General features: G+C 41.8%; 1 protein-coding gene across 4 annotated transcripts in view; it reads right to left on the bottom strand.

Moving 5' to 3' along the window:
• The window catches only part of GATB (glutamyl-tRNA amidotransferase subunit B), an 83,949-nt gene that overhangs the window by 49,256 nt on the left and 14,248 nt on the right, over positions 1–20,445 (bottom strand). For all 4 annotated transcript variants that reach the window (XM_027067242.2, XM_027067230.2, XM_027067245.2 and 1 more), the window contains exons 3-4: positions 2,727–2,840; positions 197–395 (exon numbers count right to left, since the gene is read on the bottom strand). In XM_027067242.2, the coding sequence (XP_026923043.2) occupies positions 197–395; positions 2,727–2,840 (313 nt within the window). The remainder of the gene's footprint in view (positions 1–196; positions 396–2,726; positions 2,841–20,445) is intronic.

Below are 20,445 nucleotides of genomic sequence, written 5' to 3'. Positions count from 1 at the left end.
ATTGGTGGGTTATTAGCAAGCCCAATGGTAATCACAGTTCAGGCTGAGTTCTCGAGTCAGTTGTGCCAATACCAATGCTGATATTTGATCTGGATCTGTGAAACTCTTGGGCCTATTTCCTCAACTGATTTGGGAAAACTCTAGGGGGGAAGAGGGTTGGCTGGAAGGAAAGGCAAGAAAAAATCTCCAAGCCTACCTGCCCTGTTCAAATTGATGAGTGTCTGAGACCGCAGCTCATCATGAAGGCTTTTGCCACTGTCTTGCTCCAGCTGGATCTGCTTGATCCTCACGGTCTTGGTGATCACCTGCCTCCATTTCTTCCCAACACAGACACTGTATGCCAGGCTCCCATTCACAGCAATCGGGAGTCTCTGCTGAGTAATTTGGTAGCCTGCCTGCACACAACATGAGTTACACAGTGATTAGGCCATAAATGTGAGCGGGAGTCCAGTTCACTATTTCTTTTTATGTCACTAAGACTAGAGGTTTACTTAAAAACACAACAGAAAAAAAAAGGAAAAGGAGAAGAAAATTAGTTTAGGCAATTTAGCTGTAATTTAACCTGGCCTCTTCTGGCTTCCCCCCTCCCTTACCTTCCCTGAACCTCCCCCAACCCCCAATCATGATGCAATAAACACAAATCCCATCTTCCCTACAAATTGGGGAATAACAATAATCTCATTGTCAGAGGCCTCTAAGAGAAGAATTTATTGTTTCCACTTAGCTCATTAGCCTAAACCCTGCATCTGATTACTGGGCTCTTGACAGACCCTCCTTATTAGGAAGTGCTGGCTAAGCATTTTGCCATCTACTCTCAGCGCGGGAGACAGCAGTTGCTAGTGCCTTTACGCTTGTTTTGTTCCTGCTCTTTAAGGGAAGCAATCATGCCAGCTGCCCTCCATGACCCAACTTCCCATTTCCCTCGCTAGAAAATGCTGTGACACTCACACTCGGCTAAGAAAACATGTAGTACTAAAATACTGATGGATGTTGCAAGGATTCCCTCACCTCCTAAGTATAGGTGGAAGGACTTCCAAACGCACACATGCATCAGCACACATTAAAGAGACAGGAGGTTGATATGGAGAACTGGAGAACAGAGAGTAGCAGCTGAAGCCCCCGCAGTGCTTATGGGGTCCCAGACACTGTTCTGAGTTCTTCATACCATTTAATCCTCACGACAACCCTATGAGGGAGATACGGAGCAGGGAAGGAGTTAAGTGCCTTGTCCTAAGCCACAGGGCTAGTAAGTATCCATGTCAGGATTTGAACACCAGATGGTCTGGCTCCACACTCTGCTCTTAGCCACCTGGCTGGCATTTTTCACACTTCCTCTGCATCAGGAGTCCTCTGGCAGGCTGGTCGAAACAGACTGGCCCCACCCGAAGAGTTTCTCATTCTGTAGCTCTGGGGCAGCACCTGAGATTTATATTTCTACCAAGTCCCCAGGAGATGCTGATCCTAGTGGCACGGGGACCGCCCTTTGAGAACCACTGCACTGGGTCAACTCTGTGCTGAAATAGCAAGTCACAATGTATAAAAATTAAACTCTGAATAGGGTTGTTGAATAAAATACAGGATGCTCAGTCATATTTGGATTTGAATGAACTGTTTATTCAGATAAACAACAAAGACGTTTTACAGAAGTATGTTCCATGTAAAATTTGGCAAGACTAACTCTGGTTATCTGAGCCACCTGGGCCAGAAAGAACAGAAAGCCACAGATAATTAAAACATCTCATTTTAGTTGCATGCTAAGTCTCCCACCTTAACCGAACTGATTAGCACTCTCAAAAGATGGAAAAAAATGCAGTTTCATTCCCTTCATCCTACCAAGCGATAGAATTTGCTAACGGGTGGCAGCCAGAGGGGAAAGCAGCAAGCAAGCAATTGGAGAAATAAGGTTCCAGTCGCATTTTGTATTTAATCGCACTTCCACCCTCACCCACTAACAACCAGCTCACCCTCATCTTCAGTTCAAAGAGAATAACGGGAAGCCATATCTTCGCTATCGTTTTTCTAAATCTGAAGAAAGGGCATACTTACTAATCAGAGGCTCAGATCAAATGAAATACTATTTTGGGAAACCCACTCAACGTTACAGTTTCGGTTCAGTTCAACATTATGAAAAACTGGCTCTACTTCACCCTGGCATCTCCTAAAGAAGAAACTATAATTTTAAGGAAAAAGCAGGTTAATATTGGGTTTACTGCACAGACAATTACTGTCGTTAGTCGAGGCTTCTGGTTCATGTTTCCGCTTACTATTGTCCACTTATGTGCTCCTCGTGAGATGACAGAAATGTCCCTGGAGGAGACAGTCCTATTACTGGTAACTTCAACTTCAAAGAGGGAAGCTATCACTCCATCTGCAAAGCTACAGTATGCATTTACTGTTGCATCAGCCACAGAGTTAGATTTGACCTAACAGGCAATTAGCGCCAAACACCGCGGCTGGGCTGAGCCCGAGAACGCTGGCTTCTACTCCCCGTTCAATTATGAGGGAGCCGGCAGAAGCATGAGGCTAAGCAAGGAGTCAGCAATCAGGACAACTGCATCCAATCTAGTAAACATCGGGGGGCACCTGCCTTCATCAGGGCCAGGCAGAACCTCCCGCTGACACGGACAGAGCTCTGACTGAAAACATGAGAGGCGCGGCCCCCATCCCTCGCGTCAAGCCCCCCAGCTCTGAGGCCGTACACAGGGCGGGCCGCCAAGCGTACTTACAGGGAGGTCTGCATAGAAGTAGTGCTTCCTGTCAAACAAGGACTTCTTGTTTATGTGGCAGTTCAGTGCCAGGCCTGTCATCACCGCCGCTTCGACGCATCTCCTGTTGAGAACCTATGGAGACACGACGCACAGCATCTCTATGATCCAGTCTGAACAAATGCTTCTCCCACACACTGACATCCTCCCTGAATATTCAATCTGGCCCTTCAACAGGCATTATCTCTGGTTCTCTGTGTGGGCAGCTCCAGTTCGCAAGTAGGCTCTGATCCTCTGGAACCGGGAAAACTTTATATAAAAAAGAAAATGCATGAGGTGGTGGGTTCCACGGGGAACTTTGGGAACTGCCACATCAAAGTTAACAGGGAGGGACCCAGAAAAGCCCAGCAGGGTTACATGGAATAAACTTAATCCTAAAACAGAACGAGGAATTGGTCAGAATACAGGAGAGGCACTGATTCCTAAGAGGAGGAGCCAAGAAGCAGCTCACCAAGCCACCTCAGCGAGGTTGGAAAACACTTCGCCAGAGGAAGAACGAACTTCTGGAAACTCCGGGAAAAATCTTCTGGAAAAACGGCCACAGCCATTTCCTCAAGGGCTGGGAAATGGGGCATGCCTGCCTCCTCAGTTTCGGTCCAGGCCTGGCGGACTCGCTAGAGGTATAGACCGAGTGTGCCCTGCACCCCGACTCTTCCTCAGCCTCTTGTCCTTCCAGGGGCTGTCGTACCTCACAGGTTCCTTCTAGATCCCACCCTACCCCACTTTCAGGAGTGAACGACCAAGAAATGGCTAGCAAACTTCCCAGCCCAAAAGGACATGAACAGCTTTTTAAAGAACTTCGGGGGGGTGGGGATGTGGGGTAAGGAATAAGACCGGCAACTAGAGATAAGGTGAAAGCATTAAGTTCTGGAGTAAGCAGGTCCAAACCCCACTTCTGCTATGTATAAGTGTGTGAAGACTTAGTTTCCTCATCTCTGAAATAAGGGTTTAATACCTATCTTGCAGAATGCATAAAGTAACAGACAGAACATCTACTCCATAGTAAGAAATCCCTATCTAGTTAGTTCATTTCCCCACTCTGCTTCGGGAAAATTTTTGAAGATGAAAAATTTTTGTATTTGCTAATGAAACATACTTCTACTCTTTATTAGAATATTTATGATGTTCATTAGTATATTTAGTATACTTTTATTTATATAGGGCTTTCCACATCCACCATTTTATTTCAGCTTCACAGCAACCCTGTAAAGAAGGAATTTGTATTATTTTATTTCAGTAAAGAAAAAACTAAGACCCAGAGATCCTAAGAGAGTCACCCAAATCACTGAGTTGGCAAATGGTAAAGTCAGCTCTAAGGTCCACACAAGCCCTTGCCTAGTGAGTGACAAACAGAATCCCTGTGGTTTAGGGACCGGCTCTCCAGGCGGGAATAATGAGTGGGGCACTCCAGCACAGACAGAACTTGATCAAACACAGATTTTGAAGACAAATCTGTACAACAGAAAGGTAAGAGGCGTCTCTACCCACTGCAATATACCACCCCCGAAAGAGAACTCAAACAGTGAATCTCCCTCCTAGTAACATTATATGCATTTTCTTCAGAAACCAGGTTACAAAATGGACTTCTATTTGGATTTCTTCATTCTGGGGCAAGTAATATTGTTAGCTCTGCAGTAATAATGGTTTTCATGAAGAGATGTGGGGGGGGGGCGGGGAACAGGGTGCTCTCTAATTATTGATGTTGTCACTTGTTAATGTTTGGTATTTTACTGAACAGTTGTTACTGTAATACAAATATAGCTGGCAGAGAACACTGCCAAATCCCAGCCTGATGATTTGGGTCAAGGCACACAAGAATGAGAAGCTCGTGTCCCAGCCCGGAGCCCTGCTCCTCCTGGGCTCTACCGTAGTGGGGGCTTGCTGTAAACTGCCTGTCTTGTTAATCTGTACCAGTTCTTGCTTTATTATTCCCACTGTTTTCTCTCTCATCTCTGTCCGGTCTGCCCCTCGGGGGGCCAACCTGCTTCCTCCTTCTAGACATGAAGAGAACCCAGCTTTGTTTTGCTTGCTCATTTCTGCACGTGCATTGCTAACAAACTCCCTGTACCTGGCCCTGCGAGGGAGTGAGGGGTTGTGGGTGATCACAGACTCCCACTGTGCCTGTGTGCGCAAGAGGATGCAGGCATTTGAGAAACCATCAATTTCCAAAGAATAAGAATGCAGGAAAACACATAAACATTACAGCAATATTGAATATACTTTAATCTTTTTTTGATGATTTAGAAGACTTGAAGTACTTCAGGGTCAGAATTATAAGCATCAATCATCTCCACACTATAGCTGCACAGAGGGGCTAGTAAACAGAGAGTGCCAGTTAAAAGAATGCCAAGAAAAAAGAATTTATTATGGTCTTAGTCAAGCTGCTTATGACAGATGGAGGTCCAGGTCAGCATGTTGCGAGAATGGGATGCAGAATTGGAAAATTCAACTTGGGCTGTCTTTATTCTGAGGAACTTCTGAAGTGTCTATAAAGTACTAGATTTTAGAGATACAAAGGTAAATAGGACTCTGTCACTGGCCTCAATGAATCTGTAGTGGGGACATGAACGTGCCAGCATCTCCAACATCCTTCTCAAGTTCACCTGCTATACTGGGAAGATCTTGCTAAAAATGTAAATCCTACAGCATTCCATTGCTTAAAATCACTCAATAGCTCCCAACGCCCACAGGCTAAGCTTTTATAAGATCCAGTTCCCACCCCCCATCTTCAATTTCATCTCCCGTCACATTCCACTCCCCACCACCCCACATGGTCCATCACCTATACAAACCACGCTGACCTGTGGACTCTCCCTTTTCTCATTCCATTCAAAATCTACTGAGATGTCACCAAACTTGCGAAACTCTCCTTACTAATCTTCCCTTTGTACCCCTCTTGATCGTCTACACACTTCCATTTGTGCTAGTAATACAGTGGACTGACCTTATTTACATATATTTCCATTAGACTAATTTTCACGAGGATGGGAATTATCAGTTCATCCTTGCATCCCTGGAGCCTAATAAGGAATTGAAAAATAGCGGTGCTCAATTAATGTGTGTTGAACTCCAATGAGGATGGAGGTGATGCATATCAAGGCAAGGTTTCAGAGAGGCAGTGATGTCTCAATCTCCAGGCCTTCACACTGGTTTCTAGAAGTTTCCTGAAGCAAAAACCAATCATGTATAATGGGATCAAAGAGGTAACTTAAAAATCCAAAGAGTTAACTTCTCCTGAAGAAAGCATGTCCCAGGATTTTCTTTACAATTAACATAAAGTGACTACAAAGGATCTCAGGTTTAGCCCCAACAGCTTTAATGCAGAAGGAAAGTAACAATCCTTGGAACTCACACAGCACACTGGTCTCAACTGAGTCTTAGAAGAGGCTTCGCTCTGGCTTCGGGAATGATCATCGGCGAGTATTTATTGCACACTGCATTGTGTCAGGAGGTGTGCCATGCACAACACATACGTTAGCCATTTAACCCTTTCAGTAATCATAGGGCATCTTACAGGTAATGAAGGGGGTTCTAGAGATAAAGTAATTTGGCCAAGGTGACACATATGATAAGTGGCAGAGCCAGGAAGTCAGACCCCTGGAACTCCGGCTCTCAATTACGACACTCTACTTTGAATCTTCAAAGAATAAAGCGTACTGATAGCTATGTAAACTGCAAATACCTGGCTGTAACTCTGGAGCAGCAACTTAAACCAAACTCCGCTGTAGATAAGTTCAGGCAGGTATCGTTTCTAACATCTTTCTCTTAGCAGTTTTTTTCTCTCTAGGTTTGTTTTCAGAGGTTGAACTCCTAGAGAGCAAGCACTGTGTTCTTTTCAATTTGTAAAACAATACACAGTCTCTGGCATGTGGAAGATTTGGTGATGAGTGGACCTTTAGCAGGGGATGTTCTATTTCTAGGTTTCTGAAACCCTTAGACACAAGTACCCACGAAATGATTTATAAAATAAGTGGAGAGGCTCTTTTATTTAATCAGAAAATAAGAGAGGCAGAGGTAGAAGAAACATGCATCAGACCTCCAAGGACACATTGTGACCCCAATTTGAGAAACAGTCTTCTAGTTTTAAGCAAGCATTTCCTAACCTCTGAGTAAAATGGACCATCATTTAATAACAACTACCAACACATCTTCCCCCCCCAACCGCCCCAATTCACCAAGCTGCACATATTCCACCTTCTCAGTATATCCTGACTCACCCCTCCCCACCACCCCGCCTTCCTCTCAAATCCTCTGGTTTAATTCAGGCCTCTATTCAAGCATCATCCCCTCCAACTGAGATTTCTGCACAAACCACCTTGGCCAAGTTTGTCTGCCTCCATTCCAGCTCTCAACATCTCCTCCACACCCATTCAAAAGCAATCTTTCTAAAGAGGAAATCTGTCCATGCAATGCCCCTACTTAAAAACCTTCTTCACCACTTCTCATCACTGTAAAGATAAAGTGCAAGTCTTCGGGGGAGTCTCCTATGTCCTTCATGATTTAACCCCTGCCTTTCTAGCTTCCTCTTCTTCCACTGTCCCTAATCCCATAGACCCTCATGCAAACATGCATTTGACACCCTTTGTGCAGACTGCTGCTTCTGCTGGTAATGCCCTGTATTCTCATTCACTTGAACAAGATCTCAGCACCTGGCAAGCCTTGGATGTCCTGCCCCCACTGCAGTCTAGGTACTCCTTCTCCAGCACCCATGCACTCTGGTAAAGCACCAGCTTCCAAGCAGACTGAGCTCCCTGAGGGTAGTCAAATCGTTTTATCTTATTCCTCTTTGCTCCGCCCCCCCACCTACATGCAATACCAAGCTGATTAAACATTAACTGAGGTAATGAATAATTTAACATTCCCTTTATCAACATCCAAAAGACTATAAGCAATGAAATAAAAGCAAAATTGTTCTATAAAATATATGTGTCAAGAAAAAGAAACCACCCTTAGTATGTAAAACAGAACCACCTGAAAAAAGAGACTTTATTACACAGATGACAAAGAGCTGGGACATCACAGAGGGCGCAGTAATGCAATTTAGGAGACTCTCAACAGCAGGAAGCCATTTCTACCCCTTGATGGAGGGATGGGGGTGTGGAGAAGCAGCATCACTGGATCCGGGGCATAGGGCACCCAGAGGACCCCAGAAACACAGCAGACCTGTCTCCTGGGAGGTGGAGCCAGGGATGAGACCCAGCCACTACCAGAGGTGTTGCCAGAGGAGGCTAGGGAAGGAGAAATACCCTGTGGCTCCTTTCCTCCCATTTCTGGTCTTTTACCAGCTGAGCGGAGGCACCAGAAACAGAAGTGTGTGTGGGCAGTTCCCCAGTGATACTCAGCAGAGCAGAGGAACAGTGAGGTGTGATATGGGGATACAAGGGCCACAACTGCACAGCAAATACACACATTTTTATATTCACTTCTGTGACTTTTGATAATAGCTAATATTTGATGCCACTCTCACGTCTATCCAATCAACATAAAACTGAAAATTTCGTGGACTCCTTTTTCACAGACTGGGAGCCAAAAAATCATGAAATGCTACTAATTTCTAAGGAACATCTGTGATAACTCAACTTGGGCTGGAACAAACTCTAAGTCTATATACTAACTATTAGGAAAGGATTTGCTAAGCAAATAAGCTGAATGAAGAAGATTATATAATGCACTTAAGTCAATATAATATTCACTAGAATTTCCTGGAATTCTAGTAATTATAAATAAGTCTATTCAGTGAAGTCAGTCCCTGGGACCTATACCAGGAAATATTTTGTGATGCACTTCAAAGAAATAAAACTGCCTTTCATAACAGTCTGTAATTCATACCATTTCTCTCCCCTTCCTATTTCATCCTTAACTGGTGATCCCCAAAGTTAGTCCAACTGGTATCAGTGCCTCCTTTAAAAACGGAGGTAACATGACAAGACTTGTGTACTCGCTGAAATTCTAGTTAGCACTTCTTTTGGAGTGAAGACTATAAGGTGATGTTTTACAAAAAGCCCAAATGGCAATTATTCTGTGAAATTAATGCTATATATGACAAAACTGATGATTAAGATACAGCATGGTAAATGCTTTAATTTATGGATAGAAAGTAATTAAGATTTATTAAGTAAAAATAAGGCAGTAAAATGGGCCTTTATCTTACTGCTAACCATAAATTTTTTTCAAAACATGAACTCCCTCTAATTCATATTCAAAGAAAAAAATTACTACACAGATAAATTTTCCTTATGGTAGAGAAAACTGTTCCCCCATTTCTGCATCCCCACATCCCTTCTCACCACGAAGCCATTTTATCATCACCCAAAACAAATACAAACACTCACGAGAGCTATGAAAATTAAGCTTGTGAAAACTGGTCAGTTAATTTTTTTAAAGTGAAATTTTACCATCAGAAGTTACTAGCTTTATGCAGATATTAATGTTTGTAAGGATATACCCACATAAATATATATTATTTATGCCTAAACATGGACACTGCCTAGGGAAAAGGAGAAAGAGAATGCTATATTTTCTTTTGTTTAAATCCCTCTTTCACAAAAGGGAAAAAATATCAAATATGCACTTCACAGGAAACAATTCTTGTTCCAAAGAAGGGTGTGGTTTGGCAGTTTTGACTGTTCTTCAGTTCCAAAGTTCCTCTTTATCCTCTTGCACCAATTCCACTCCCGACGTCTGGTCAAGATCAAAGGCAAGGATGTTGTGTTGGTCCAAAGTGCCAGAAGGCCCAATCTCCTCAGGTGGGATTCCATCCTCCTCTAGCCTCTGCCCACCTGGCAAGGGGGACCTGGTGCCCACAGTCACCACCAGCTATGGCTAGCCTAGACCAGCTTGGTCTTTAGAGCTGGAGCAATCTCTCTTGCTTTTCCACAGACCACTGGCATCTAAGATCTGACATTTACCTGTGAATCGTACGAAAAAGAAGAAAAAACCTTGGCAACTCTAGACCCATCTCTAACCTAGTTAAAACTTCTCACAGGACACAGCCTGGTTTGCTTGGACTTCCCTTTGGGGTTGGAGGCCAATGGCCTAGCTACTATATGTTCATTTGTGGAGTCTCAAGCTTGGCCACTTAGCCAAATCAGACAGGAAGGCTTAAGAGGGACTGACAGCCAGTAAAAAGCAAGATTGGGTATATACATTAAACTGGTCTCTTTCCCACAACATTTCCAACAGTTATTAATTTGGCATTACTCACTGCAGTCAAACTGATCTATGAGAAGACTTTTACTAATTGACAAACTGGGACAAAATGGAGTCAGAAAGATCTGAATCTAATCTCTACTGTTACTAGCTGTGTGACCTTACACAAATTTCCTAACCTCTCTCAGCCTCAGTTTCCTTATCTGTTAGAGAATAGTAATTTTGCAGGGTTGTTCTGTGAATTAAACAAAATCACTCAACACATGGTAGACATTCAGAAAATACTGATTTCAGAACTCAAGTGTTATTAAAGGCAGAATGCCCATCTCATTTGAATCTTTCATATGCAAGCTTTCCTAGGAGGCAAAAGACTCTAATGAGAAAAGGTCTAAACAGCTCCATAGATCCATTACTCTAGATTTACAATCAAAAGTAAGGCACAACAGATGCTGAAATTATGTATTATGTCAACATGCTATTTCCCCCTTAAATGATAACCAACACCTTTTGTGATAATTAGTGTGTTATCGCCAGTGCAACAGAGACCATATTTCTTAATGCCTCAGGAAACTTGTATTACTTCATTGTCTCTGTTTTATGGTGACCCAAAATTTTCCCGGATAACACTGCATGCATGCCTGTGGCTGGAAAAAACTCCCATTCTCAAATGAAAGGAGCTACCTTCTAACAAGTTGAATAGTTGTAAATTAGTTAAATGAGCCAATTTTTACCGTCATCTCATTGATGTCCACCACACATTTGTGGCTTCCTGTCTTCTGAGACAGTAAATATGTTTGAAATGCAGACAGGCTGGGGAGAAGAGATGTATGAAGAAGGCATGAAGTAGATACAGGAATAATGTTTAAGAAAAAAAATCACTGTTCTTTTTCAATAAAACTTTGGGATGGGGCCACAATCTTTACTGGAGAAAGACTCCCCCCCCCCAACTCTGAAATTTGTCTTTCTCTTGTTTATAACTTTTAAAAATAAATATATTAATGTCAAAAAGGCTAAAACACACAAACCCATTCATTTTAGATTGACCCCATACCGAAACTGCTGAGTCTTTTCTAATCTATCCTAAAATTTACTCACAAGATTATCTACCTGGAGAAATTTAGTGGCATGACAAACTGTTTCATATCACTGAAATCTCGAGAGTAATCAGTGATAGTGGTAAGAAATTTCATGAGTCAAAAGCTCTAATGATTCATAATGAGATCTACTTTCATCTTTGTATAGAAGAATAGTATTATGGTGACATATCTGACTTGCTGAGAAATGAAACAACTGGCCTGAACCAACTAAACTCTAGAAAGGCATTTCAGCCTTCATTCTTGATAAAAACTGTCAACAAAGTAGGGATAGATGGAACATACCTCAACATCATGAAGGCCATATATGAAAGACCCACACCTAATATCACCCTCAAAGCAGAAAAACAGAACTTTTTCTCTACAGTCATGAACAAGACAAATGTCCACTCTCACTAATTACTATCTAACATAGTACTGGCATACAAATCAGCAAGGAAGAACTCAGACTGTCACTATTTGCAGACAAGATACTCTGAGGAAACCCGAAAGACTCCACCAAAAAACTTTTAGAACTAATACATGAATTCAGTAGTTGTAGAATATAAAATCAGTGTACAGAAATCTGCTGCATTTCTATATACCAATAATGAAGCAGCAGAAAAAAGAAATCAAGGAATTGATCCCATTTGCAGCTGTACCAAAACCTGTAAGATACCTAGGAATAAACCTAACCAACGGTCTGTATGCTGAATGAAAGATCTATGGGCTGAATACTATTGAACACTTATGAAAGAAACTGAACAGGGCACAAAGAAATGGAAAAACATTCCATGCTCATGGATTGGAAGAACAAACATTGTTAAAATGTCTATACTACCCAAAGAAATTTACACATTTAACGCAATTCCTATCAAAATACTACCAGCATTTTTCACAAAGCTAATTCTAAAATTTGTATGGAACCACAAAAGACCCCAAATAACCAAAGCAACCCTGGAAAAGCAAAGCAAAGCTGGAGGCATCAGGATTCCAGACTTCAAGCTGTATTCATCAAGACAGTATGGTACTGGTACAAAAACAGACACACAGATCAATGGAACAGAATAGAAAACCCAGACATGGACCCACAACTATATGCTCAACTAATCTTCAACAAAGCAAGAAGGAATATCCAATGGAAAAAAGACAGTCTCTTCAACAAATGGTGTTGGGAAAACCGGACAGCGACATGCAGAAGAATTAATCTGGACCACTTTCTTACACAAAAATAAACTCAAAATGGATGAAATACCTAAATGTGAGACAGGAAACCATCAAAATCCTAGAGGAGAATACAGGTGGCAAACCGCTTTAACTTCAGCTGTAGCAACTTCTTACTAGACATGTCTCTGGTAGCAAGGAAAACAAAAGCAAATATGAACAATTGGGACCTCATCAAGATAAAAAGCTTCTGTACAGCAAAGGAAACAATCAACAAAACTAAAAGGCAGACTAGAGAATGGAAGAAGATATTTGCAAATGACATATCAGATAAAGCGTTAGTATCCAAAATCTATAAAGAACTTAGCAAACTCAACACCCAAAAACCAAATAATCCAATTAATGGGCAGAAGACATGACTAGACATTTTTCCAAAGAAGACATCCAGACAGCTAACAGACACATGAAAAGATGATCAACATTACTCATCATCAGGGAAATACAAATCAAAACCACAATGAGACATCACCTCACACCTGTCAAATGGCTAAAATTAACAACATAAGAAACAGTAAGTGTTGGTGAGGATGTGGAAAAAGGAGAACCCTCTGCAATGTTGGTGGGAATGCAAACTGGCGCAGCCACTCTGGAAAACAGTATGGAGGTTCCTCAAAAAGTTAAAAATAGAAGTACCCTATGATTCAGCAATGGCACTACTAGGTATTTACCAAAGGATACAAAAATACAGGGTACATGCACCCCAATGTTTATGGCAGTATTATTAACAATAGCCTAACTATGAAAACAAAGAGCCCAAATATTCATCAACTGATGAATGGATAAAGGAAATATGGGGTGTGTGTGTGTGTGTGTGTGTGTGTGTGTGTATAAAGGGTGGTATATATAGGCATGTGTATACATACACAACGGAATTTTACTCAGCCATCAAAAAGAATGAAACCTTGTCATTTGCAGTGACATGGATGGAGCTAGAGTGTATTATGCTATGTGAAATAAATCAGTCAGTGAAAGACAAATACCGTAAGATTTCGCAAACAAAGCAGATGAACATATGGGAGGGGGAAAAAAGAGAGAAGGAAACAAACCATAAGAGACTCTTAATGATAGAGAACAAACTGAGGGTTGGAGGAGGGACGTGGGTGGGGGATGGGCTAGCTGGTGATGGGTACTAAGGAGGCCACTTGTGGTGAGCACTGGGTGCTGTATGTAAGTGATGAACCCCAGAGTTCTCCTGAAAGCAATATTGCACTGTATGTTACCTAACTAGAATTTAAATAAAAATTTGAAGAGGAAAAAAAAAAATGCTAGCTGGGTATTCACTACTGGGATGGATAGGGAATTTGGTGGAACAAGGCCTGTGAATACCAAAAGCAAACTCCTACAGGCACATGTACCTGCTGCGTTCATCAGTCCCTGATGAGTGTCCTGAGGAGCGAGCCTTTGGAGGAGTCTATCAGGATGTACATTTTTAGGAAGAAAAAACTATCTTTAATTTTATGCACCCAACAGGAATACATCTCCTTAGAGGCTTCATGGCAAGCCATGAAATCATGCAAGTTAACAAGTAAAAGAAAAAGAAAAAAGCCAAGCCTTCATAGGGCAAAACACCCCATTTCCTTAATCATGTTTGCTTTAAGAATAGATTACAAAAGAACTTGGCCTGGACTTTTAAAAGAAGGGAAGGGAAAGGAGAAAGAAAAAGGAAGGAAATGATACCAAAGAGACAAGACAACTAGTTGCAGTATGTGATCTTTGAAATTTTTTTTTTTTAACATTTATTTATTTTTGAGACAGAGAGAGACAGAGAATGAACAGGGGAGGGGCAGAGAGAGAGGGAGACACAGAATCTGAAACAGGCTCCGGGCTCTGAGCTTGTCAGCACAGAGCCCGACGCGGGGCTCGAACTCACGGACCTTGAGATCATGACCTGAGCTGAAGTCGGACGCTTAACCAACCAAGCCACCCAGGCACCCCTGCAGTATGTGATCTTTGAATGGATCCTGGCCTGGGGAGAAGAAAATAAAGGATAATGCTGAGGCAACTGTGGAAACCTGAGTATGAACGGTGTTTTAGAGAACAGTGTTGTATCGCTGTTAGTTGTGATCAGTTCTCAGTGAGCAGAAAAGAGGAGGGTTTTGCTCCTTAGGAGAGAGATGCTAAGGTATTTAGGGATAAAGTGCCATGATGTCTGCAACCTACTCTCAAATGACTCATCCAGAGGGAAAAACAATCTAGGTGCAGGATGGATGTGCACTGTACTATTTTTTCAACTTTTTCATAAGTTTGGATTTCTTCAAAATAAAAAGTGTGGGGGCAGGAGAAAGGAGTAGATAATTCTACCTGAGAGGATGGTGAGATATTACAACCCATAAGAGGGAGAGAGAGCCTGGAAGAGACAGGAGCTATTTAAACTGATGCTAACTCATAAACTGTACGTGTGTATCAGGGGCTTATATTCACTGCTGCTGAAAATCAGCTGTGGAAAGGAAAACATTCTAGATACTGTATCTATCTAAAACTTTCCTATGCCAACATTAAGTGGGACATACGAAGGCCCTACAGAGGTGCTGAAGTATGGTGCAACCCTCCAGGAACATGAAAAATCTGTTGACAGGGAATTCTCTACCATCTACATGTAAGTATATAAATCCTGCATATAGGCAACATGTTTGCAATCAAGAATATGGAAAGACAACTTGTTTATTGTTTTTTACATGGTAGGTAAATTATTTTCCCCAACTATATATTTTCTGGTTGAAAATACTTCCAGCTTCCCCCAAAGCTGTGTGGGTATCTTATTTTCTGTTGATGCTTCCATTCTGTTGCTTCACTATGTAAATGTACATGAAATTTCTCAATGTGTGCTTCTCTGAAAGACATCCATGGTCAAGAACCTCATCTTAAATAAATTCATGCTGTTGTGACATGTGCAACCTTAAGCTATTTCAGTGAGCATTACACAAATATTTAACCACCTCCATTCCTTGCCCAAACCTACTGGCCACTATGAAATGCAAGTATTTATAATTTAATGACACAAAGTTAAGAATATGAGTATCATAATAATACCAAAAACATTTACATGCCCCTTGAGGGTTCATGAAGTGCTTTCACATACATTAACTTCTCTACATTCATAGATGTAAAAATGGAAGAGAAAAAGAAGGCAACTAAGATAGCTAGCCAGCTATGATAAGAAAACACAGGTTATGAGTGAGGACAGGCATCTTAAAAGTTTACAACCAGCTATAAAGGAAAAAAATCCCTGTTATGTGTTGGAAATGAACAATTAGCAAATACTGCAGAATAGAAATACTGCAGAATGGGGACCAGGCAACTCTCTCACTTCTATTTTTAACTGGGCTCCTGACCTCCCTGACTCCCTAAGGCAAGTCAGCAAAGCCCTCAGCTTCTTCCATCGGCTGAGGTTGGAGCCTCTGACCTTGCTCACTGGGGTGGCCTATGAGTTGGCAAACATCACTGAGAATTCAGGACACTATTGACAATCACATATTATTTCCTGCCTGCATCTCCTAAGAAAGCTGCAGAGCATGACAAAGACCCTTGATTGATTATGCTTCTTGCTTTTACACTTGTGAAAGAAGATTCATGCATCAGAATTTGGAACAGAATACTTTAAGATTCCTGGGAATGCAAATGCTTTTTGATATTCCCACTTCCTCTTCCTGTCCCAGCTCTAGGCCTGTTATAACAATGCAACCAGTGGTGGAAGGCTGGAAAACATGAAGGCTCACTGGCAAGAACGCTCTGCCACAAGGAACAGAATGCTCTTCAGAGAAGCCCAGCCTGACTACACCAACTATGCCAACATCACCAAGCTGACGTTTGTCATCTGAGATGCCAATGGCAAAATGACTTCCAAACTTTGCCAAGATTTTAAAAAGAGCTAAGGAAAAAAATTCCCTAAGATGCTGCAGTGTACAGAATAGCCAACCATTCCCCACCTCACCCCCTCACCATATTAATATAAAGCTGAAAATACACACAGAAATGACGAGGTAAGAAAGACCCCTCCCAATGGCATCAGATGACAAGTGTATATGTACTTGTGGTATGGAGAAAGAATTCCACAGAACCTATCCAAAAAGAGTAGTTCACATCTACTGCCAGACACAATAAAACTGTCCCATGCTTTTGAAGGCAGAGTGGGCATTCTCCATTCTCCTGTTCCTACGTTACCATAGCTAGATTTTGCTCTCTACTCCATACTTTGTTCTCCCAAAAGAGGAGTGACTTGACTATAGTGACTTTGGGAAAAGGAGGCAAGCACATGGGAGTTGGCCCCTCTGGCTGAACATTTTTTTACAGGCCTCTAGCATAAATCATCAAAGCTATATGAGCTCTTTCCGATCAGCATGCCCACAGAGATGATATATTCTGGTACACTGTGGACACTTGAAAAGTCTTCTGTAGAAGCAGGCTCTTCCCCAACAAGTGAAAGGCCTACAGTTTTGGGGAGCCAGTTCAACTTAAGCAGAAAGTGTTAGAAGTTATTTGGCTATATATCAGGTTGCACTTTTCAATCAAGTCATTATTTGTAATAAAGCTGATATGCTCATCTCTATCTGACTTCTGTGTTGATTTCTCCACTGGTTCTGATTCAAAAGGAGAAGGGGGTCTTATTTTTAGTGACCTCCTAAAACCACATAATATCTTCCTGGAAATTCTTTTCTCATACTCATAAAACCAATCTAGAAACCTGCACAGCATCACCAATGACTCCATAAAGCAGAAGAAACCCAGGAGGGCCAGCTGCCATGGCTGGGCATGCATTTCCTGTGAGGGAAGAGCTTTTACATGTCTGCTGCAATTTTTTAAGTTCTGGTACTGTCCATGTTGGAAAAATGAATGGTACCCAGCTGCATGATTTCAGGCTGCATTTTTATTACAGGCTGCTAGTATAAATCACCAGTACAAAGCCTGTATGAGCTGCCTGAATGTCAGAGACAAAAATAGCGTCACAGAACACTGTTAGGTAATTTTTTTAACTACTATATATTTATATCAACAAAAGACCCCTAAGCTTTCATACTCCTGGGTATCTTTGGTAATGTGTTTATATTTTATTTTCTACATATCCCCGCCTCACTTTCTAGTATGACAGACTTTTTGGTGCAGTAGTGTACCAAATTCATTACAAACAGTTATGTGTTCTAAGTATAGCACCATCTTTTCTGACAAGGGTTCGTTGTTAATGTGTGCAATCTCTCATCCAAGCACATATTTTGAGGGGAAAACAAACCAGCATAAGGGAATGTGGAAATGGGAGAAAATCCCTTTCCAAATACAATACTGAAGGTTTCATCCTCAGGAATGAATCTCTGGGAAGACCGAGTATGCTGCCTAGAGATGTTCCCTTATCAGGAAAAAAGCAGATAGCAGCAGAGAAACACGGCTGGGTTAGAGAGATGCTTTGCAGGCCTAGGAGAGTCACCTGGGGAAAAGCCCAGGTGACTTTCCTCAGGTTCCCCAAGGTTGGGGTGGAGGGCAAGACAAAACCTCAGTTTCCTCATGGGTCTCCCACCATAGCTGGCTGAACCTTTCAATTCTATCATATTGCTTTTTGTTGTCTCTTTTTTTATTTACTAAAAAAAATTTTTTTAATGTTTTATTTATTTTTGAGAGAGAGTGTGTGAGCAGAGAAGGGGCAGAGAGAGAGAGAGGGAGACACAGAATCTGAAACAGGCCTCAGGCTCTGAGCTGTCAGCCCAGAGACCAATGCGGGGCTCAAACTTGCGAACCATGAGATCATGACCTGAGCCAGAGTCGGACACTTACTTAACTGACTGAGCCACTCAGGTGCCCCACTTTTTGTTGTTTCTTAAGAGGAATGAGATGGCACCATCATTTCCATACAAAGGTGAAGGCAATTATTCAATAATTTTTTTTGGATAATGATAAAGGATAAAGGATAAATTCTTTTTGGAAAATGATAACTTTTAAAAGCAATGGGTAAATGGATGATCAAGACCGTGGAGTAGGAGGATCCTGTACTCATCTCCTCCCATAGGCACTCCAAGACTGCAGCTACATAGAGCAGCCCTCTCTGAAAAAGACCTGAAGACCAGCAGAACATTCTTCCACAGCTAAAGTTATAAACAGCCACAGCGAGAATGGTAGGAGGGGGAGAGATGTGTATTGGGTCCTCCACCACTGATGTGGGATCCACAAGCGGGAGTAATATCACACGTGTGGAGATCCTCCTTGAGGAGTGAGGGGTTCCAGATCCACACTGGGGGCGCCTGGGTGGCTCAGGTGGTTATGCATCTGACTGGATTTCAGCTCAGGTCATGATCTCACAGTTCATGAGATCAAGCTCCACGTCAGGCTCTGTGCTGACAGCATGGAGTATGCTTGGGATTCTCTAAGTAAATATTTAAAAATTAAATAAATAAATAAATAAATGCAAAAAAAGATTCACATCAGACACCCCCTACCCTGGGGCACTATACTGGGAAGATGAGCCCCCCATAATGCTGAGCTTTGAAAACCAGTGGGGCTTAACTCTAGGAGTTTTGAAAATGAGTGGGGCTTACCTCCAAGGGAGCCAGAGATATAGGAAACCAAGTGTCTTCTCTTAAAGGGCCTATGCATAAGCTAACTTGCTTGGAGACTGAGCACAGAGGCAGAAGATGGAAAAGTACCCGGGCCATATGTGAAGTAGATGTATGATGAGTTTTAGGGCATGTGAAAGAGGCAGGGATCTGTAGGAATATTCTCCAGGAACAGAAGCACTGGCAAGCACTATTCTTCTTGCCCTGATTCTACCTAGCTGGCCCACTGCTGGCCAGAGCCAGTTCTTGCGAGCACTGTTCACCCTGCCCCTGTGTTCCTCCATGGACCTGCCACACCCAACCTGCTAGCCTTGACAGGTGTCCCTCCATAATGGCTCCTACTCTGCCATACCCAATGGGCAGACTCTGTCAGGACCAGCAAATCCCCAAAGCAGCTCCCACCCTGCCATAACTGGCAGGTAGCTCATTTGAGACTAATACTCCTCCAAAACTGCTCCCACTCAGCCACACCCACAGCTAGCCTTGAACAGCTATGTGAACAATGAAATCTTGCCATCTGCAACAATGTGGATGGAACTGCAGGGTATTATGCTAAGTGAAGTCAGTCAGAGAAAGATATCATATGTTCTCACCCATATGTGGAATTTGAGAAACTTAACAGAAGACCATAGAGGAAGGGAAGGAAAAAAAAAGTTACAAACTGAGAGGGACCCAAACCATAAGAGACTCTTAAATACAGAGAACAAACTTAGAGTTGATGTGGGGAATGGGGGGGGGGGGGTTGGGGAGGAGGGGTAAGTGGGTGATGGGCATTGAGGAGGAGGCCTTGTTGGGATGAGCACTGGGTGTTGCATTTAAGTGATGAATCATGGGACTCTACTCCTGAAGCCAAGAGCACACTACATACTCTGTATGTTAGTTAACTTGACAATAAATTATTTATGAAAAAAAATGTGTCTTAATAAAAACAAAAACAGAAAAAATAGATAAAACAAAATTAATAAACCTTTGGTGAGACTTACCCAGAAAAAAAAAAGGACTCAAATAAAATCAGAAATGAAAGAGAAACTTATATCACAGAAATACTAAAGATTTTGACAGACCACTACAATTATACACCTGCAAACTGAACAACATGGAGGAAATGGATAAATTCCTAGAAACACACAACTTTCCACGACTGAATCAGGAAGAAATAGAACATCTGAACAGACCAATTATTAATAATGAAATTGAATCAGTAATCAAAAACTCCCGAAGAAACAAAAGTCCAGAACCAGACAGCTTCGTGGGTAAATTCTACCAAACATTTAAAGAAGAGTTAACACCTATCCTTTTCAAACTATTCCAAAAAAACTGAAGAGGAAGGAATGCTTCCAAATTCATTCTGAGAGTCCAGCATTAGTCCAGTACCAAACCAAAGATACTACAAAAAAAAAAAAAAGAGGAAAGAAAGAAAATTAAAGGGCAATATCTTTCATGAACATAGATTCAAAAATTCTCAACAAAATGTTAGCAAACCAAATTCAATGACACATTTAATGGGTCATACCACAATCAAATGGGATTTATTCCAAGGATGCAAGGATGGTTCAATGTCTGCAAAAAACAATTAACGTGATATACCACATTAACAAAATGAAGGATAAAAACAATATGATCATTTCAACAAATGTAGGAAAAGTATTTGACAAAATTCAACACCATTTATGATAAACTCTCACAACAAATGGGTAT

Source organism: Acinonyx jubatus, chromosome B1 (assembly GCF_027475565.1).
Source record: "Acinonyx jubatus isolate Ajub_Pintada_27869175 chromosome B1, VMU_Ajub_asm_v1.0, whole genome shotgun sequence".
Taxonomy (NCBI): Eukaryota; Metazoa; Chordata; class Mammalia; order Carnivora; family Felidae; genus Acinonyx; species Acinonyx jubatus.
The sequence above is the reverse complement of the archived record's forward strand: the minus strand, read 5'-3'. Positions and strand labels throughout refer to the sequence as shown.